The sequence below is a fragment of the Dermochelys coriacea genome, chromosome 25 (assembly GCF_009764565.3).
Source record: "Dermochelys coriacea isolate rDerCor1 chromosome 25, rDerCor1.pri.v4, whole genome shotgun sequence".
NCBI classification, from domain to species: Eukaryota; Metazoa; Chordata; order Testudines; family Dermochelyidae; genus Dermochelys; species Dermochelys coriacea.
Window position 1 is genome coordinate 11,613,409 of NC_050092.1, and position 22,044 is coordinate 11,635,452.

The 22,044-nt window shown below is 44.7% G+C and overlaps 1 protein-coding gene across 5 annotated transcripts in view; it reads left to right on the forward strand.

The window, feature by feature from the left end:
• The first annotated feature begins 2,028 nt into the window (after positions 1-2,028).
• STK11 (serine/threonine kinase 11) overlaps positions 2,029-22,044 on the forward strand; it is a 79,389-nt gene continuing 59,373 nt past the window's right edge. For 2 of the 5 annotated variants that reach the window (XR_005290271.2, XM_043502423.1), the window contains exon 1: positions 2,083-3,612. Coding sequence is in view for 4 of the 5 variants with exons in the window: in XM_043502423.1 (XP_043358358.1) it covers positions 3,323-3,612 (290 nt within the window). In the remaining variant the exon portion in view is untranslated. Of the gene's footprint in view, positions 3,613-22,044 lie in introns of all 5 variants that reach the window. The other 3 variants (XM_043502422.1, XM_038384433.2, XM_038384432.2) reach the window with 3 other exon arrangements.

Consider the following 22,044-nt stretch of genomic DNA (forward strand, 5'->3'; position numbering starts at 1 on the left):
CCACAGGAGCGGAGATGTTACCATGCTTTTCATTCCAGAGCTTCAGACCCTTTAAGCTACCCTGTGTCCAGACCATGGACCGTCTTGAAGCTCACCCTATATTCTATAAGAAGCCAGCATAGAAAGCAGAGAACAAGTCTGATATGCTTGCAGTATCCCATGTTGATCAGATGTGCTGCAATGTTTTGCACTAACCAGCAGTTCCTAAGGGCGGATGGCTTCATGCCAAGTGTGGCATTGCTATAGTCCAGACGGAGGTAGGTGGGATACCAAAGGCCTGGTCATCGTCCACCAGGCTGGGACAGAGCCTCCTGGCCTACTGAAGATGGCAGAAAGTGTTATGTGTGGATGCTGCTATGCGAGAGGTCAGCGGGGAATCCAGCAGTGCACCTAACCCAGGTGCTGAGTTCCCAGCTGAGGGTGTGCATCTTCAGAGGCCGCAAATTTGGCTTGTTTAGCCTAACTAAAAGAAGGTTGAGGGGAGATATGATTGCTCTCTATAAATATATCAGGGGATAAATACAGGAGAGGGAGAGGAATTATTTCAGCTCAGCACCAATGTGGACACAAGAACAAATGGGTATAAACTGGCCACCAGGAAGTTTAGACTTGAAATTAGACGAAGGTTTCTAACCATCAGAGGAGTGAAGTTTTGGAATAGCCTTCCAAGGGAAGCAGTGGGGGCAAAACATCTATCTGGTTTTAAGATTCTACTCGATAAGTTTATGGAGGAGATGGTATGATGGGATAATGTGATTTTGGTAATTAATTTATCTTTAAATATTCATGGTAAATAGGCCTGAGATGGGATATTAGATGAGTGGGATCTGAGTTACCCAGGAAAGAATTTTCTGTAGTATCTGGCTGGTGAATCTTGCGCACATGCTCAGGGTTTAGCTGATCGGCATATTTGGGGTTGGGAAGGAATTTTCCTCCAGGGCAGTTTGGAAGAGGCCCTGGAGGTTTTTTGCCTTCCTCTGTAGCATGGGGCACGGGTCACTTGATGGAGGATCCTCTGCTCCTTGAAGTCTTTAAACCATGATTTAAGGACTTCAATAGCTCCGACATGGGTGAGGTTTTTCATAGGAGTGGGTGGGTGAGATTCTGTGGCCTGCGCTGTGCAGGAGGTGGGACTAGATGATCAGAATGGTCCCTTCTGACCTTAGAATCTATGAATCTATAAATGCTTCCACGTGCTCCCCTCTGCCCGCCAGCATCGCCTGGGCCCTGCTCACCACGCAAGCTGGCTGGATGTGGGGCAAGCCTGCGTGAGGCAGGATGGGGAGAGCCAGCAGCCATGGGCCAGGGATCTAGCAAAGCCCAGCCCAGCCCAGCAGCCTACAGGGCAGCTCCCTGGTCAAGCAGTCCCTTGGGGAGGGCAGCCCACCTAGTGAGGCCCACCTGTCTCTCCAGCTGATACCCAAATCCGTCTCCCCTTTGCCCTTTGCCCTCTACCTTTTGCTCTCTGCCCTTTGCCCTCTGACCCTTGCTCTCCGCTCTCTTTCATTTCACCTCCCCCACCCCACAGGTCCACCACGCGAGCCCCACCCTGCGGGTATGACTGAAGGCCTCTCCCAGCCTATTAAAACCCTCCGCTGCAGCCGGAGGCGGGGTGGGGAGCGAACGCTAAATGAAACGATCCAATCGGAAGCAAGGAAACCTGGTCGACCCCCTCCCCCAGCCCACTGGCAAATCAGAGGAGGAGAGCGCGGAGGCGGGGCTGAGGCCGTAGCCAATGGGAGGGCACGTCGGTCGCTCGGGGGGCGTGAGGCCCTGGAGCGGGGAGGGGAGGTAGCGGGATGGGAGCTAGAGGGTGGGGAGGGAGGTAAACAAAATGGCGGCGGCGTGTTAGCTGCGGCGGCTGGAGGAGGCGGGGGCGAGGCGGCCCGGAGCGCTCGGAAGTGAGGAGGGGGTGGGGAGAGCGGGGAGACCGGGGCCACTCACCAGGGACAGGACCGGGGGGGAGAGGCGGGGGCGGGGTGCCCCCTGAGGGGGGGTCCCCCTGGGCCGTGTCGGGGGATCGGGCCCCACGGCAGAGCTCCGGCTTGGGTAGGGGGAGCGGGGCCCCCTGTTCAGGGGAGGCCGTTGGGGGGGGGAACAAGTGGCCACAGCTTCCCTCCCACCTCTGTGTCAGGGTAGAGCCAGCTTTCCCCCCCCCCTTAACTGATCTCCTGTCGGGGGGGGAAGTCCTGCAAGGGGGACGGTACACTCCCCCCGACTGATCCCCTGTTGAGGGGGGAGGCTGGGTCCATTTGGGAGGGTAACGGTCAGCTTCCTCTTGGGGGGGCTGGGGGAGGCCAGCTCCTTTTGGGTTGGGTGTACTGGGGAAGTTCATTTTTTGCCCCTTTTTGTGGGGGGACTGCTGTGTGGTGACAGTTGGGGGGGGGAAATTAGCTGGATCAGTCCTTCCTGATTGACACCTGTGGGGAGGTGTGTGGGGGTTGTAAATGGGAAGAAAAGCCTCAGGAGCATTAGCATCTCCTGAGTGACCTCTCTCTAAGGGTGTATTTCAGGGTCTTGTAAGGGGAAAAGAGCCCACTCCTCCTATCACACTTTAAGGAGGGGTGGACAGGCTGGGTGAAGTTTTAGTAGGATTTGTGTTGTCTGCCTACCTGACACCTGGACCAGTGGTGGTGACACATCATGTGTCAGGCACAATCCAAGTGGTTGAAGAATGCCCCTGGGAGATTTTGATAGGCGCAGAAGGCCTCAAGCTTTCATAGGGGGGGAAAGAGAAGAAATTAGAATAGGTGTTGAAAACGCCTTCCAAGAAACTTCATTCCAGCTACCAAACGGCTGAGAAAACCATCCGAGTTCATACCTGGGAGGTGAGGTGTCAGGGGAGAGTAAATGATCCTACAGTTCGCAGTTTGGAATTGGGAACCATGACCTGCTAGTAATGGAAAGTCATGAAAGAGACTTGACCATCTTTTTGTTATCTGTGGTTCTAAAGTCCTAGAGGATGACCTAGCACTTAAGAACCAATTTGTGACCAGTTGAAGGCCAAGCGAGAGCAAGTTGACCTGAAAGAACCCAAGTGGTGGGATCAGGTCAAAAGTAAAACAAATCCAAACTGAGAAAGTACCTGGTGAGACTTTTTTTGTTTTTATTAATGGGACATTGAGTTATTGGAACCAGGCACTGGAATTTGTAGGACCCTTTTTGGCTGGAAGCAGCTCATAGTATGTTTTAAAATTAATGTTCGTACAATCTTCTGGATAACTTTTATTTCAAGAAGGAGTAAAAGGGAGCGTTGGAAATTAAAGAACCGGATTAAAACCTTGAGCACTTAAGGAAAACAGGTTAAGGAACATAATCCAGGATGGATGTGCAGGAGCCCCAGGAGTTGAGTATGTTTGCAGAGAGTGAACTGATGTCTGTGGGGATGGACACGTTCATCCATCGCATTGACTCCACGGAAGTCATCTACCAGCCACGGCGCAAAAGAGCCAAGCTCATTGGCAAATACCTAATGGGGGACTTACTTGGAGAAGGGTCTTATGGCAAAGTCAAGGAGATGTTGGACTCTGAAACCCTCTGTAGGCGAGCTGTCAAAATCCTAAAAAAGAAGAAACTCCGCAGGATCCCCAATGGGGAGGCAAATGTTAAAAAGTGAGTATTTAAAAGTGTTAAAAAGTGTGAGTGTTAAAAAGTGAGATTCCTGTAGCTAATAATCAAAAGGTTAACTTTGGTCAGTATTTTCCAGCTGGCTTCTGTATTTTGTACAACACTGTATAGTCTTACATTTTGAAAGAGGTTTATGAACTATATACATGCAAGAGTTGCTTCCCCTTGAAATGCAGCCAACTCTGGGGTGAAGAGTGGTTCTCAAATACCACAGAACAGTGGGGAACAGGGAAAGAAAACTTCATCTCAGAGGCATGGCGGAGCAAATGTTTCTACTTGTGTAAAAATTGGCATGTTAGGGGTTCCCTCACATGTCAGAGCAGAAAGAACCACCCCAGTTTTTAAAGTCTTATACAAAAGAGGCACATGGCTAATTGATGGTGCTCACTTGATCTAACCAAGGTTGTATAATTAAAACAAACTCTGCCTAGTGCTGTACATTATGTAGTATTATCAGTGTACATTGCACTTAACGGTCTGTGCCCTAAGGACCGTGCATTCAAGGCACCTATTACGTAGGTGGCAACATGATCCAGTGAATTTGCACCCAGTGTGCATCAGAAGACCTGGGATCTAGTCCTGGATCTGCTATTGATAAGTATGACCTTGTGAAGTCACACATCTCTCTGTCTCAGTCAGTTTCTCCATCTGTGAATTGGGGATGAAACTTGCCCACCCTTTGTTTTTGTTTTTGTTTGTTTTTTGTTTTGTTTAAAACATCACTCAAGATTTTTGTTAAAGCACTTTAAGTGAGAGCGAAGTTATGTGTTGGTAGGTGTTTTGTGCACTCAGTCCTGCAAAGTAGTTAAAGTACGTTGCAGGGATAAACCCGGTCTGTATCATTAGCAAGCATTGTTCATTTTTCCTACCATTTCTTGATGTTACACTGAAGGTGCAATGACCCTTCAGAAACCACTGTGTTTTCAGCAACAAACTGCTCAGTATAGCCATGCAAGATATGATTGTTTATCTGGAGTGACCAAGACTCTGCTGCTGCCAAAAAGAATTAATTGCAATAGCTTATCTTGAAGTAGGAGGAACACTTGCAAGATGTTTTAGACGTTTCTTGTGATGTTTTTGGTGGTCAGTATGCAGCTTCTGCATGCTGTGTGTAGAGCCCTCACCTAGTGGACTCTTCATGTTTTGGTTTGGAGGGGTGTGTGTGGTTGTGTTTTTTAAGATTAGCTGGATGATACTTCATCCTGTATTAGGCCTTCTGTCGATTAGCTCTTCAGGTTTACCTTCTAACCTTGAGAGTACAGAGAGAATAGGTTCAGCTACAGCATAATGAAATCAAACAGGGGGACTTTGCTGTGCTGGCTCCAGTTCATTATAAAAGTAAACTGCTGGTTAATGTGTAATAAAATGTTTCCTGCAGTGCATTTCTTGTTTGTTTCCCCTGTAGAGGCATGTGTATCACTTTTTTTCCCCCGTCTCTTCCCCCCCCTCCACACTGCACCAAGTTCTCCTCCAGTTACATCCAGAATGTCTCCAGAAGAACACAGAGGCTGCCTTCTCCTTAATTAAAACTTATTTTAAAAGCTCCTCCCTCTCAGTTCCTATGAATTCCCTGAATTAACCTATCAGCTTAATGAGGGAGGGCAACTGTGGAAGAGGCCTTGTTCTGAAAGGAACTTCGATGTAGAAATCTCCTGTGTCCTGTTTACTGTTTTCAGCTTCTCTGTGGATGTTTTTGTTCAGTTTTATCTAGCTTGTTTAGTTATCAGAGCAGTCTAGCCAGAAGATATTTTAATTTATGTGACCAGCGTTGGCTATTACTAGCCATAGTTCCAAAGCACTATATCGGAGTCGGGCTTTCACTTCAGTCTTCTAGCAAGGGTCTATTTTAGCTCTATAACTACTAAAATGGTCTGGTTTTTATCACTTTTTCTTCCCTCCCCCACTCATTTGTTTCATCCACTTGTTCCATCTTGTCTTTTAGATCAAACTTTGAGTCAGTGTCAGAGGTTTCCATGGGGCCCTGCCCTAGTAGAAGCTCTTAGGCACTACTGCAATATAAGTGATAAGTCTCCACCAGTTTAAACTTTGTGCTCAAGGCTTGTTGCGGCAGCATGTAGAGATATGGGTGGGGACCAAATCCCAGTAGTGACCTAACCCCAGGTAGCACTGCATCTGAACACTATTCTAATGTGGCTTGGTCCCAGTCATGCTGTCTGGCCAAACTCCATTAAAACTTCAGATTTGAGCAGCCTTATTTTAAATGTGATTTAAACTCATTACCCCAATAAGCTGTTCAGGTGCTATAGAAAGTGAACTAATACCCATTCTGAACTAAAGCTAACCTCTCTGACACATCCTGACAAGATTCCACTTCCTTACTCCAAGATTATGAGAATGAATGAGTTTGCTGTCTATAGTTTGAGTTGTAACTTTAGATCTATTGGTGCCTACTGTAAACCGTGCAGGATTAGTTCAATGGGAACACGGTTGGCCCAGTGTTGTTGGCACACTTGCAGTTGTTTGCTCTGCAGACCCTTTGTGATTGGGCCCATAGTTAATAGGCAGGCTTCCCCCTTATTGCTCTGAGCTGAGTAGTAATTGTCCCTTTGGATATGTGCCAACAATGCTTAAAAAGGACTGAATTGCTCTGAGCGGTTAGCCTAGGATACAGAGCCTCTAACCTCCTGATCAGCAGTTTGCATGTGGTTCAGTTTGGTATGTCCTGAAACTTGCTGCTGCCTGATTGCTGCTCAGTGGCTGATTTGACCTAAGTTTGATCTTGGCCTAATTCCCATTGGGCAGGTGTCCACATCACAAAAGTCACGTCTGTGACTAGCATTAGCTGGTCTCTTTGGCCTCACCAGAGAGACCCAAGATAGAATGGGCTACAGGGACTGATCTCCGTTCTCCTCCCTAGAGATATTCCAGATGAGGTTGAGGCACACAACTGGGGGGGAAGGGAGGCTTGGCTTGCACTCTTTCGCTTTACCTGCTGTGGGGATAAATGTTGATCTAACACCATTCACCAGCACAGCATTCATTACAAAGTTAATACTTTAAATTCTTTACAACTTTTTTTGTAATCAACCGATCCCAGTGAAGAGCTGGGTGAAGAGCACTGCATAGTGGATCAGATTCCCAAAATGTCAAAGGATATCAGAAATAGTCCTTAAACATTTGTTGTCAAAGGTGACGACAAACGTTGTATGTAGTATGTGACCCCATAAGATCAAGGAGATGTGACTTGTTAATCCTGGGGGGGTCTAAAATTAACTTGCCTTGAGATTTCGCTTGTGCTCGTCATAATGAGAGATGCGCACTGTTCACAGAGCGCAGGGATGGTATTTCCAATCTCACTCCTACATCACTGCTTTCTATTTTGGGGAGGAGGGGTCAAAAGGTTGTGAAAGGCTCGCAGGTTTTATTGCGAATGTACATGGTGAAGTTCCTGATATGTCTCCTTAACCCTGGAGCAGTCTGCTGCCGGGCAAAAGTTTGATCTGGCTGTGACTTTAGTTATCTAACCTTAAAACATCCCGGTTGTTAGCTAATGCCATTTGAGAGCAAATCTCTCCCTTCCTCTGGCATCAGGACCAGACCCCTGCACGATATTCCCTCCCTTTCCATGCCCCCAATGGTGCATGCAGACAGAGGGCTCCTCCAAGGAAGGTAAGGGTTGACACAGATGCATTGCATTTAGCAGATAATATGGCACTTTGCAACTGGACTTTCAAATTCAAGCATAACTGAGTTTGGATGGCAAAGTAATAGCTGAGTGACACAAGCAGTAAGTTGCAAGGTTTCTACAGTTCTAAATCTCCATCTGTTCATACATTCTTGTGTTTACTGGAGGTGAAGTGTCAATGAGTGTAGTGCTCCCAGTTGAATCTCTGCTGGGTGTTTGTCCCCAGCACAGAATAACTGCATGATGGCACGATTATTGGTCTTTGCTCCAGCTAGACCAAGGACTCTAAATGTATGATGTTGCAAGTGAGGGTGAAAGTGCCTTGGCACGGTGTCTGAGGACCTGGGGAGACTGTACAGAACATTCCTGTGGTAAGGTTGACTTGTCAGGGCTAAGAGACCTTTACTTGCTTGAGGTTTTAAGGGCCCATCTGTCCTACATATGCTGTCTGGACACCAAGTTGCAATATAGGCACTGTCCTCACAGTGAAGAATAAGCCAACGATGCTAATGACCATGCTCCAGCCCTGATTTCTTGCTGGCCATAGCACTGTCCTCTAATATGATTGTGCAAATGAGCCCAAGCCAAGATACTCCTAATCAAATCATGTTATTACAATTGGGCACAATTGTATTGTAACCTGGTGCCCTATCATGGCTGCAGTTGGGTGAAGTTAGAGCCCTTTCTGAAATCCCATCATAAAACAATCATGCTGTCGGACCTGATTACAACCTGTAAGTCTGACCGTTAACACACAGTTTAATCCTGTCCACACTTCTTTTTTTTTATAACGGTTTTTGGCTAATGTCCAAGACTATAGCATGTTTAATACGTGTTCCTGATTCATTTACGTGGCAAGAATAACTCTTTTTTAATTTTGTCTCCTACCACAGGAGCTTCATGGGCCCAGAAGTTGACACCTCAAATGTTGATTTGAGTCTTTTGAGCGATTTGTCCTCCCCCTGCTCTGGTTCATCATTCTGCTCATGGCAAATGATCTTTTAAGGTTCCTATAGATCCTGATGGGGCTCTTGAGGGTCTAAACTCTGCTGTATGTAATGGTGGGCATCCCATTTTGTGTGGGGAAAGGTTTGTCGTGGCCTGTTCTGCCAGACAGTGTTGTGGTTAGCTGCTACCCCAGCTAATACAAAAGGTGAGCTTAGGAGGGATGCTAAAATAGGTGAAAGAAAACCAGACGCTTTTTTGTCTCCAGCTGCACAAGTTTAATAAAACTAAACCTTAATAGTCTCTCACTTAATTAAGTGCTTGGGACTGTCTGTGCATGTCCCAGGCGTCCTGTACAGTACTTACCATGCTCAGCAATCACATTCTGGTTTGAATACCTTGTTCGTTACAAACCCCTCGGGGTTTGAATTGGGTACGTCAGCGAGCAATGTGACCACTTGCTGCTTTGATTGACAAATCAAGAGCCTGTCAACCCTGTCTTGTGGGCAGCAGCCTATAATGGGGCTGGGCACCTGTTAGCGTCCTGCAATAGGTCATGCATTTTGCGCTTAGTGGCTGTCTAAAGCTGGCTTGTAATGCACCATCAAATCGCAAGTTTTGTTCTTAACGTAAGTCAGAAAAGGCTTCGGTGCCTGACCTGCATGTCAACCTATTTGAAGCCAGATGCCTGGATTTAGCTGTGAAGTAGTGGGAACCTCTACCTAGTGTGTCAAGAGAAGAACTCCCGGGGGTGGTTGTTCCATGACCATGTGTTTGTAACATCAGACTCTTAACACTGACAGAGGGTGTGGAGTATGTCAGTGCCTGCAGCTAGTATGTGCTAGTACATTTCTGGTGCTTAAACTTCTGGGAAGATGAGAGCTGTGAGGATCAGATCGCTGTGTTTAGCAGTGGCTGTCGGAACACTTTGTACCTGTATTTCAGTGTTAACCCGTCAGAGGCCTCCAAATACAGCTCAGTAAAGAGGCATAGAAACAGCCTTGGGTATTTCTTGATATCGCAGTTGAGGGTGGGGATGGTGGCAATGGCGCTATACTAAGGACAAGCATGGGCTGCTGCAGGAGAGGGAGCATGCAAGGGACTAAAGCTTGGGAAGACGAGAGGTCATTGTTGACCATGCAATACAAAACAGTATCCCCCTGTGCTAAATCTGTGCTCGTATTAATAGAGCCTGGCCTATCCCCCTCTCTCATGAGAACCTGTGTGATAAGGGTTTCCATCTCCAAAAAGAAAAGCAGTACTTGTGGCACCTTAGAGACTAACAAATTTATTAGAGCATAAGCTTTCGTGAGCTACAGCTCGCTTCATCGGATGCCTCTCCTTACAGTGTGTATGATAAACCCATTGTTTCATGTTCTCTGTGTGTGTATATAAATCTCTCCTCTGTTTTTTCCACCAAATGCATCCGATGAAGCGAGCTGTAGCTCACGAAAGCTTATGCTCTAATAAATTTGTTAGTCTCTAAGGTGCCACAAGTACTGCTTTTCTTTTTGCGCATACAGACTAACACGGCTGCTACTCTGAAACCTGTCATCTCCAAAATGGGGTTCATGAGTCAAACCTATTCAACCAGAGCCAAGTTTTTAGGTCAGTAGTGTTGTTCCTGAGCTGCCTCTTCTATTCTTTCCTCCTCCTAAAATGAATCGGCAGTTGTATTGCAGTGTGGCCTGGGGCATAGATGGCTGACTGCTGCTTCTGAGGCCTCTGCAGCTTCAAACTGGTCATGGATCAAGTGCTTATGTGCACTTCCTGAAGGAGGAGGGCATTTGTTTCTGCAGGGCTCTGAGCCCCCACTGTCACAGGCCGTAATATTCCTGCAGTTGCCCCCAAGCTTAGGCTCCTTGTATACTGTATTATCATGCCTTTGGTTCAGTCCTACCAAAATGTTAGAAGCATAAAAAATGGGCAGAAAAACAGTAAAGCAAAGGGTGGTGAGCTGCAGTAGGGGAGAGGTCCCAGTGATGGATTGGTGGGTTTGGAAAAGAAGTCTCAAGGCTTCCTGGATTAACAGCGTGTGCAGCAACCAAAAAGGAGGGGGCTAATGCCAATATCTGCCAGGCTTAGCTTTTCTCAGTGGTGAGGTTTTCACTGGGGATAGGTAAAAGCAATTTGCAGCAGATATGCACTTTGCTTTGGTTGGAGGGGAAATTCTTTGTATGGTGTAACTGATTGTGTATGATTTAAAAAAAAAAAAAAAAAAAGCTTCTGACTTGACTGATCCTGCTTTGCTGATGGTATGCAGCCTGGTTAGTCACATTGAATCTTGTCTGGAAGCTCCTGTAACAGGGGAAAGAAGTGTTCTTTTTTTTTTGTATTTATGATGTAAACACTTGCCAAATGGCTGGCTAGAAAGCAAACATCCATGTCTCACCAACAATCTCCACAATTGTCATTAATTGTCCCCTCCACTCCTCTTGTTAGCAGTTTTTGGAAGACACCAAGGTTTAATGAGTCTGAACTCTCTTCTCATTCACTGGCTCACCTTGAGATCAGTTTGAGGCATGCAGCTGGCAGTGTGAGAGAGTTTGCACTGTACCTCTTAAGCTGTATTTCTTCCTTGGATAAATGGAGAATTTGAGTTTCTGAGGCTGACATGTTTTTCTATCACTACATTCACATGCAAAGCCATTCTAAATCTAGTAGAAATATGTTCTTTGGACCTGTCTAGATTACAAAAGTTGTATTGTATTCAAAGACATTTCTTTCTGATCGAGGAAGAATGTGATGGTGAACTTGATTTGCTCTAGTCTAAGCTGACCACTAAGTCAGGGTCATCTAACTGGATTGTTCACAATAGTGTTCAAACGCAATAAAATTTTAGATAGACCCTTGGTCTACCAAGCTCTGCAGTGTGCAGCTCTGCTGTGACCCTTCAGTATTCCTTCACTTGATCTTAGTCAAGCATCTGAATACATACCTTATCAGGTTTTTACCTGCATTTGCGGGAATATGGATTTATTGATCAGAAGTCTCTTGCATCTCTAACATGTTTGATCCTCCACTCATCTTCTGCATAAGACTGTTCATGTTTGCTAAAAGTCCATTTCTTTAAAGCAGTTCTTTACTCAGCTGACAAGAAAACTTAATAGTAGCCAGAAAAAAATTAAAGGAAGACCTGTAAAAGAAAATAGAGAATAGAATAGAAGAGAATAGGAGGAGGAGAATAGATTAGAATAGGAGGAGAATAGATTAGAAATTTAGTTTTGGTTCTTTACCTGTTTTCATCTGGAGTAAATAAACTTTCACCCCTGATTTTGCAATTTCCTTTCTCACCCTCTCCAACCTCATTCCATTTACATACCAAAGAGTCTTGTATCTTACTGTGAATTCTTTAATTTAAAGAAATGATTCCTATATGTTTGCATCTAGACACTTCTGGTTTAGGGCGGGCTTTCTTTTCCTGATTCTGAAGATGGTTTTGCAGCTTTATGGAGTGATTCACTCTTTATTCCTTTAGGACATGGCAACGCTCAGTAATGCTTATGGGGGCTGATCCAAGGTCCATTGACTTCAATGGAAGCCTTTCTGTTGACTCACTGGACTTTGGCTCAGATGCCTAGTCTCTAAACTGTGGCTGCAAGGATGTTTCCTATATTTGTTTACGGAGTTTTAGCAGGTGTATGTTCATTCCAAGGATAATACTGAAATCAAACTTCAAAGAGGAGGTAAAAAGAACCTTGAATTATAACAATTATCAGCTTACATCAGAATCTTTTCCTGTTCTCGGAAACTCAGTATTGATAGTACATGTATTTGGGAGGGGGAAAATGAAGTTTTGCACATTTGTAAATGTTCCACTCCCATGTTTGCTGGCTGAAAGCTATAGCACTAGGCTAGCACATGAGAATTGAAAAGTGAATATGATTAAAAACAAAAGTAACACTGACCAGTCTATTATTGTCGTAAATGAGTGAAATGTTAAAATATAATCTTCTTGTGTCTTATAGATAGCAAGATCTTTTTTACTATGGTTTTAAAAACTGATTTTAGTTAACTTTTGGGTTAGTAGCCAATAAACTTCAGTTTGTTTTGTCAAGAGGAAAAAGGAAAAGTTAACTTTGTACTTCAAAGCAAAATCTCTTGGGGCCTCATTGGGTCACAAAAGCCATGTGGATAAATACCAGATGTAGCTGTACGCTCGTGAAAAAAGTAAATGAATGATTCATCATTCTTCATCAATACTGGCAACCCCTTACAACGAAATCTTAACAGGGTTAAACCTATTTATAAACTAACAGAAAGACCTTGTGGACCAGATAGCGGAAAGGCATAATTTGCTTCTCTACTGCTTTGTTATATCTGAAGGCAATTCTTGCCTTTAGCTCCAGCTTGATAAGCTAGTGTTCGTGAGCAGAAGAGCCTCCCACCTCTCAAGGGGCAAGCGAAAGAAGATTGATTGCTGCTCGCTGACAACTTTCAGTCGGTCTACATGTGGGCTCGTTACAGCTTATTATGAATGATGTAGTATTGCAGTGTGCTCTGTATTGGAGTGCCCCTGAAGGTCACCTAGAAACTGACTGTCAGCATATAGTGGCCCACCTGCTAAGTGGTGGAGTACATCACACTGATATGTGTCACTCTCTGTGGGCTTCCCCATCCAGCAGGTCCATTTCAAGGTCCTGCTCCTTACCTTTAAAACCCTATATTGGGTAGGACCTAGTTATCTGCAAACAGCACCTGTCCCTGCGTTCAGGATGCCTAACAGAACTCATTAAGGGCAGGGCACTCTCAGTGGAAGGTCCTCGCCTGTGGAATTTCATTACTGAGGAGGTTAAATTGAACTCAAATCTTGCTACCTTCTAGGGTATAATTTAAGACTTTCTGCAAACTTCTTCCTCAGACGGTGGAATGGCCCTGGTTGCATTGGTAAACATTCCACCTAGATCGATGTCTGCCTAAGACCTTGTCTATGCTGGGAAAATGTCACGTTTTTAAAGTGTTAAGCGTGATTTTTTTTTTTTGCTCTTAGTGTGGTCAGGGATATTAGGGTTTAAAAACACATTAGCTGCTTGTGATTAACTGTAGAGGGGATCTTAATATCTCATGCTTAAAGGTGTATGCTGTTCACTAGCATGGGGTCAGGAAGGAATTTGCCCCTCCCATCATGTACATTAGACAATTAGCTAGCTGCATTACAGGTTTTTTCCTTTTGTCTGAAGTATCAAGTACTTGGTACAGCTGGAAGCAAGATACTGGATAGATGGGTCAGTGTTCTTATCCATTTGGGCAAGTCTAATAAGTCTGACTGGAGATAGCATAAACCTTCCCTTTAGAAGAGACTGTCTTTTTCCCTTCCCTGCTTATATTTTGGCATGAACCCATATTCTTGCAGTCTGCCTTGTCATGGTGACAGTAAGCAGAGGTGACGCCCACATGAACTTGCTAGGTATAAGGATATTGCATGTATAACTTCAACAACAAAGCAAATTCACAGCTTGAGGGACCTGTCTCAAATCTACTGGCTTCAGGAAATCTGACACTAAAGAGGAAATTCGGTGACATAAACCACTGTGCCCAGGCAATAGTGATAAATAGGAGGTGTACAGAAGGGACCTCTCTATTATGATTTGAACAGTGCCCAGCCCCAATGATTGGTGTCCGGGGGTGGAGGAAAAGGGGCATGTAAATTTCTTCTTAAGATGGTCTGGTTATATTCTCATACCTGTTTTTTTGTTTTTTAAAATGTATGCCACTGTTCAATTCAGTCCAAACGCAAACATTCACCCTCTCCCTTCTTCATAAGCCTGGATCAGATTGGTCTAGTTAGTATCCATAGAGGGGGGGGAATCACACCCCCCCCACGCACATACTTCAGATAACATTGGTGGTGGTCTCTGGCCTCAACTTAAAATTTCATAGAATATCAGAGTTGGAAGGGACCTCAGGAGGTCAACTAGTCCAACCCCCTGCCCAAAGCAGGACCAATCCCCAATTTTAGCACAGATCCCTAAATGGCCCCCTCAAGCATTGAACTCACAACCCTAGGTTTAGCAGGCCAGCACTTTATGTGATGCATTTAAGTTGCATGTTAGTTTTTTTTTTTTTTTAAATGGTAGCAAGTGAGGGAGACATGGAGCCAGAGCAATGGAAAGGGTAGCTTGGAAATTTTTAAACTAATGTAAAAGCACAAGGAGATCATAGAGTAGGAAACTCTGCTGCCCTGGCTGAGGGGAAGAACAGGATGAGCTAGGCCCATCCTGATGTTGGTGGGAGTTCCAGGTGCAGAGATCTTGGAGTTCCCTAAGGTTCTTTCCCATTGCCATTAACTTGAGCATTGCTAGAATAGATCAAATGCCTTACTGACGTTTCTCCCATGAGAAGTTTGGAAACAGAAGTGCATTTGGAGGTGATCAGAGTTTGGCAGTTGTCTGTTCTTACTGCTTTGTATCCCACCACTAGCTAAATTTAAGAATAACCATCCCTCTAGGAAGTGGCCTGGTTGATTGATTGGTCTCCATGCCGGAGATGAGTGCATTTCAGTACCTTTAAAGAAAATGGCTGCATAAGTGTTGCTGCTTGGGCTGGAGCGTAGGTTCTCAAGTCCACCCCTTCCCTCCCCGCTTCCCCGCCTGAACCACAATGTCTCCACAGCTATTTTTAGAGCACTAGATTACACCCCTCCAACACAAGTCTGTGGACCCAAGCAAGAAGAGACTCTCCCAGATGCAGTGTGGACGTGCCCTTACTGTGCAGTTCATGGAGTGCTTCAGGCTGAAAGGCACTGTAGGACTGTACCATATTTATTAACCTGATAGAGGCAGACTTATTTAATGCTTGTAGAAGTACTTGAAAGTATGAGAGAATGAATCGCATGTGTCGGGCATTTAAGAGCCTCTTCAATATTAGTAATTTTCTCTCACCTTCTCAGTCAGCAGTCTTTTAAACTCCCTGTTCTCCACTTGTTTATCCTAAGCTCTCAACCTGTCTCCCTTCATTATGAAGAAACTTGTTAGACGTACACTAATGCTGACTGCAGTTTCCATGCTAATTTAATCTACTTCAGCCTTTTGGTCATGACTATAATTAGAGCTGCTAAATCACTTCGCAAATCTATCTACATGTAAACTAAACAGGCTTCTTCTGAGCTTCAACTTGTTATCTTGCGGTCTTGGGTTAGTTGCGGGTTTTTTTTGTTTTGTTTTTTTTAAAAGTGGTGGTGGTAAAGGACAGAGGGCCCAGATGGAATTCCTGTAACTGCCCTTGTATTGCAGGAAAGTGTCTGTTAATTACATGATTTTGAGAAGAAGCTCTGCTTAAGCAGAGCTGTTTGCACTTCTGATTCTTAGGGTTCTTTGGAAAGATCTGTTAGGGGCAGTTTCAGATACCTTAAAAGAATCTGAGTCATTAATAGGTCTAAGTGGTTCATTTGCACTGTTGATGGGTCATTGCTATTACTAGCTGGCTAATTACAAATGAGGAGTGAGAGTGGTAGACAGCAGTATAAAACTCTAAGGTAAAAACAACAATGATTTCAGATTTCTGCAAGTAAGGGTGCATCATTACTAGGGATGGGGGTGAAGGTGTGGGGGTTTATTTTTACTCATACTAGCTAATGCATGATAACTAACATGAGGTAAAAACCTAGTGAAGCCAAGGCAGTTTGTACTTTTTACAAAAAGAAAAGGAGTACTTGTGGCACCTTAGAGACTAACAAATTTATTAGAGCATAAGCTTTCGTGAGCTACAGCTCAGCATCCGATGAAGTGAGCTGTAGCTCACGAAAGCTTATGCTCAAATAAATTTGTTAGTCTCTAAGGTGCCACAAGTACTCCTTTTCTTTTTGCGAATACAGACTCACACGGCTGCTACTCTGAAACCTGTACTTTTTACGAGTGTTACCTTGTGTTCTTTACATCAACCTAAGAACAGACCTTTTCTCCTAGTGAAGGAAAGGACATAGTCGGCAACAGGAATGGAAATAGAACCCACATCTGCTGACCTTCAGCGCGGTGCTTGATATTGTATGTCACCAAATGCTATTATCACTTGGTGCGTACAGCTTTTTCAGGAAGATAAACTATTTCCCTTTAAGAAGTGCTGGAAGGGTCACCTGGAACAAGATGACCAACTGTTGAGACTCTGTTCACGTTGGCTGGCTATGGTTTTGTAAATGCAGTGCTTCCATGTTCCCCACTTGTTCCAGGGGACCTTAAACTGCTGCTTAATCTGGCTTCTCCTTTTGGCTAGGCTGGGAAGAGGTGGCAGTAGAGGTGGTAGGAAAGACCAGTCAAACATTACGCTACAGTTGAAAGAAATCTTGGGCTCTAGCTCAGTTCATCTCTACCTTGATGTCTCTGAGTGGGGCGGGGAGAGAGGTATACATATACACTCATCCTAAACGTTCTCCCCAGCATAGCGATTTCTGGTATGTCCTGGAGGACCCTCTGTCTCCATCATAGTTCCTCTGGTCAGAGGTTCATGCCCATGTCTCAAAAACTGGTGGAGCAGACATGTGGTATGTGTGGCTTCAGTCAAAAGTCCTTCCTAAGTAGTTTTAGACAGGGTTCTAACTCCTGCTTAACAGAAAGAGTCAAGAGAACAGTCCTACCTCCTTAACCTGTTTCTATGATTCTTGGCCTTGGTTTGCTCTTGGCAGTACACACAATTTAAAAAAGGTTACTGGATATACTGTTTTAGCAAAACTAAAACTCCTAGGAACTGGAGTCAGGATGTGGCCTATAGCTCTGATCAACACAAGCCTGGCCTAGACACTGCCCAGATAACAAAACCAGGGCTCTTTCTCACATCCAACCCTAAAGGCTGAAGTGTGACACTCAGGCTAGCTTGTTCCCACTTCTTCTGAGCGAGTAGTACTGATACACCTTTGTGTTCTTATTGGAGTCTGCCTAAGGCTTATACAGGCAAATTCTGACACTGGAAAATGATTAGGAAACCATAGCAACATCTTGATTTTTACAAATTACTCATTCTTCTAGTTTCAACAAAGCTACAATACACCATGTTGCTCTGGAGATGCCTTTTCTCTGTAGCTGGCTTTGTAGCAAGCAATAGTCTGGTTATATTGTGTCCTATAAACAGGGCCATTTACTGTAACCATGCATGGCAGTTTGGAAGGTGAGAGAGGATAAAATCTTAGGGCTTTTCTACATGGGGAAAATGACTGGTGTCACTGTAGCTGAATAACTATTGCACTGTAATTATTCCAGTGTAATTTCCCCATGTGAACACTATTCTGGAATAAAAATGACTTTTATTTCAAAATATTCTGTTTTGCAGGGTTTCCTGGTCCTTTTTTTTTTTTTACAGACACAAACCACTCTTTGTAGATCACATTTAACCTGTGTTGCACGTTAGCCAGAGATTAATGACTCGTAACTGAGGGGGTCTGTATAGGGGACGAAGTAACTACTGGCTACCAGTGCCCTCGCTTGTCCTTCCTGTGTTCTTGCTAACACATCACTAGTAATCAACCGGAACGGAATGTGACTCCCAAGGTTTGCACTGCGATTACTTTATCGTGCTGAAGGACATCAAGGACAAGTCTCCTCCATTGTTGCACGGTTTGTCTGCACGGCAGCAGCACCGGCCCCGAGATATGATCCTCCACTGTGCAGTTGTGCTTGGGGGGGTGGGGTGAGCCACTGCTAGACTCCTTTAGAGTATTGTGCAGTTGGGGTTTAAAGCTGAGCAAAGAAAGGCTGCCCTCCAAGCTGTTGAAACTGCCTTGGCAATATCTCTCCTCATGCCTCTCTGCTGCTTTGTCTCCTGGATCAGCACAGCCATCTGAAGGAGAGTTCAAGTCTTCAGCACTATTACCTGTGTTATCTGATGGAAGAAGAATAATTTTTTTCATATTGGCTTTTGATCTCAGTGAGCAGTCCCTAGGTGGCTGGAATGTAAAAAATGCAGCTAGCTCTGATGTTATGCATTGCCTGTCGCCTGACTGATGCCAGCACACAATCTTGCAATGTTTACATATTTCCTGAAAGAGAGAGTTTGAGGTCTGCTAGGCACTGTGTGCTATAACCCTTTCAAGGTAAAAAACGGTGTTCCCTTTCTTAGCACCTTCCAAGTGGTGATCTCCATGCACAGAGATGCAGCTCAGTTCTTATGAACCCTTGAGGGATTTTCAGGATTCTTTTTTTTTTTTCCCCCAAACTTTATTGGACATGGTTTGTTCCCATGGATGTCTATGATTTCTAGAAGTAAATGCACCAAGTACAGCACTGGAATTGTATCATAAGCCATCGGTCCATCACAAGCCACTTAGGGTTCAAACCTTTGGAGCAGTGGTTGCCCAGCCTCCTGCCATACGTCAGCTTTCCGACAAGCACATGCTTCACAGAGCTAAGCTCATTTCTGCGTTTTCTATGCACTAACTGGACCAGTACAGTATTGAACTAGTCTGTTCCTAGCTTGTAAACCTAGATGCAACAGAGCCCAGTTCCTTCGCCCTGCTTTCTCTGCTGGATGCAGCAGGCAGGCAGTAGGTGTCTCCGTGGGGAAGTGAGCTGTAGCTCACTAAAGCTTATGCTCTAATAAATTTTAGTCTCTAAGGTGCCACAAGTACTCCTTTTCTCTTTCCATGGGATCTGGCGACATTCCCTTCTCCCCAAATACATGAAATGTATTACTAAGGTTTTTCCTCAAGCCAGCAGAAAACTAACCAAGCTTATGATGGGTGCTGTAAGTGAACTAGGCTATTGGACTCCACTAGTTTCTGGGGCCAAGGCAATTAGAAAGCCCAGGTACCTGAAAGTCCCCTTCCATTTGCTTGGCAGCAGTGAAAATAAAGAACGCGAAGCTAAGCTTGACAAACCCATGCCATTATATTCTGGGGCGTTAGCATTGAGTTGTTTATCTCTTGATAGCAGTAGGGAGAGAGGGAGTACTTCAGGTTTTCTTTCCAAGGGCTTGTCTGCACTGACACTTTACAGCGCTGCAACGTTCTTGCTCAGAGGTGTGAAACCCCCCGCCCCGCCCCCAGCACAGCAAGTTTCAGCACTGGGGACCACCTCCCACCCCCGTGGAGGTGGTTTAATGTTGCCAGTGTAGACTAGCCCTAAAGCCTGTCAGTTGCAAGTAACGTATGTTGGTTTACTAGATATTTTTTATGGAATATTAGTATCTACTAGACTTGACTTTAATACATTGACTACTTAGTGACTGATAACCTGATTCTTTATCGTCTTATGTGGCTGTAGCTTTATACAAGTTAGGAGGTCTTTTGGCCATTGTATAAAGAAATAAAACTAGATGATTAACTTGCCATTTTTATGGATGCTGTAGAAAATAAAGGTTTATACTACGCTGTCACATGAAGACCGTGGCATTGTTTTGGGCAATTAACTTGCTAAGCCACTCAGGAGACGAGCTGTGGAGAATTTAGTATAGAGATCTGGAAGGCACTTTGCTACCTGTTCCTGGAACTGTCTGTCTTTTCAGATGCTGAGCCCAGAAACTGGGGAGCAAGATCAGAAACCTACTGTGAACTCTAGAAGGGAGGGAAGCTACGTAAATGAGGAAGATTTATACTAATCTGAACCTGGCTTAAATGCACCCTGACAAAACATTTTATATTAAACTTGTATAGGGGCATGGGCTGCCAGCTTCCAAAGTTGTGGCAAATGTCATAGCAACTGTCCTTTAGCCACTTGTTGAATTCTGGGTTGTGCTGTCAATGAAAGAGTGGCATTACAGCTCATGAAAAGGAAAACTTCTGTTCATAATCTTAACTCTTTCGCATTTCTGAAAAGATCCCAAAGCACTATACAGACTGATACAGAAACATAGAATTGCATCCTCTCCTAATGAAGTGCAGTCACTGCTGGGGTGGAACCCATTAGCAGTGTGACAGAGCACAGCAATTTAGAATGGGGTGTAAATAATACTGTATCCAAAAGTCTCTTGGGGAATTTTAAGCAGGATATTACTAGAAGTACTTGTGGCACCTAAGAGACTAATTTATTTGAGCATAAGCTTTCGTGAGCTACAGCTCATACCTTTTCTTTTTGCTAATACAGACTAACATGGTTGCTACTCTGAAACCTGTCATTACTAGAAGTGTTAGCATGTATACCGGGACTAATTTCTTTATTCTGTACTGAGGAAAAGATTATATAAGAGCTAGCGGGTGGTGGTATTATTACTTTACTTTACTTTATTTTAAAAGTGCATTGGTGGGATATTGGGCCCAGAGTCTGCAAATGACTCCACAGAGACAGAGCTATGTATGGCTGCAGATTACAGTGATGAGTGATTGGGATCTGTATTGTGTCTTATCCAAAAGGAGGAGGTGGTGACAGTGGTGGATTAGCCACTGAGCCAATGGGGCCTGTGCCCGGACGCCCCGGGAAAATGGGCGACCCCACATGCCGACCTGCTCCATCTGGCCAGTGCTCCAGCTGGGGAGCGAGGCTGTGGCACGAGGGCTTGCCCCGCTCTGCCTGCCTGGCGCTCCAGCAAGCCCCTGTGCCCTGACCCTATTTACCCAGCAGGAGTGCTGGGGGGGGCGGCTCGGAGGCGACTGCAGGTGGGGAGGGGCCCCCACTTGTTCTAGCCCAGGGACCCCACAAAACCCTCATCATCCCTGGGTGTTACCACTGAAAATAAGGCTGTTTATTTAGGCTCCCAGATTTTGATTTGGGTGCCTAACTTTGGACATGGTGGCCTGCAGATTTTTGGTTGGTATCTCTAAGTAGCATGGAGTCCCTTCCTACCTGTGTGCACGTTCCCAGACCACCATGCCAGGGTACTTCAGTGCTGAGAGTGAGTTGACAGCTATTATGCACCTCCTGCAAATCCCTGTTTGTTCTCTGTTCTTGTTTATCCTCATCGAAATATTGATCCAGTCTTGCTTCATTTGGGACACTTGGCAGGGTCAAAGCACAGGTTGATTTAGCTGTAGGCCATGTTAATGGACACTGATTGAGAATACTAGTATTAGAGTGGGGTGAAAGAGCTTGATTCTTAAATGAGGGAGGTTGATTTAAAATTTCTAAATCACTGCACGGTGAAGACTTTTTAGATGTCCATTGATTCTACCCAGTATCCCCTACAACAAGTGAGAAGTCTTAACTTGCTGATTTCCAAACGTTTAATAGGGTCAGGAAGGTTTTTTCGTCCAGGGCAGATTGGAGAGGCCCTGGAGGTTTTTCGCCTTCCTCTGTAACATGGGGCATGGTTGACTTGAGGGAGGCTTCTCTGCTCCTTGAAGTCTTTAAACCATGATTTGAGGACTTCAATAGCTCAGACATAGGTGAGGTTTTTCATAGGAGTGGGTGGGTGAGATTCTGTGGCCTGCGCTGTGCAGGAGGGCGGACTAGATGATCAGAATGGTCCCTTCTGACCTTAGTATCTATGAATAGGACTAAGGGCTATCTCATTATACCACTATCATGTATAGATTTGGAAAGGTTAATGCAGACTACTTAAAAAAAAAATTTCCCTGTATTGTCAACTTCTGTCTACAGCTTGAGGGCCATATGTCTCTGTGATTTAGTTGGAACTATTCAAGCAACTTGTCTAATGCATGGGAGGATAATGTCATCTTTGTGTCAGTTCCAATTTATTGCAGATTTGCTTTTTTTTAGGATTTGTGGCATATTGTGGGTTTGCGCAGGTTCATCAGAAATGTTCACAAACACATGGCAGTGGAATATCCAAAAATGGAAAAGCTTATTTTCTTCTATAGAAGACAGACATCATTTTGCATAACTCTGTCATCTACTTTGGGTGGAAAAACACAAATCAACTGCCCATGCTGTAGATTTGGAGCTTGAATTGTTACATTTAACTCATTGGCTTCATTGGCTCACTCCAGAAGAGGTTCATTGACATTAGCT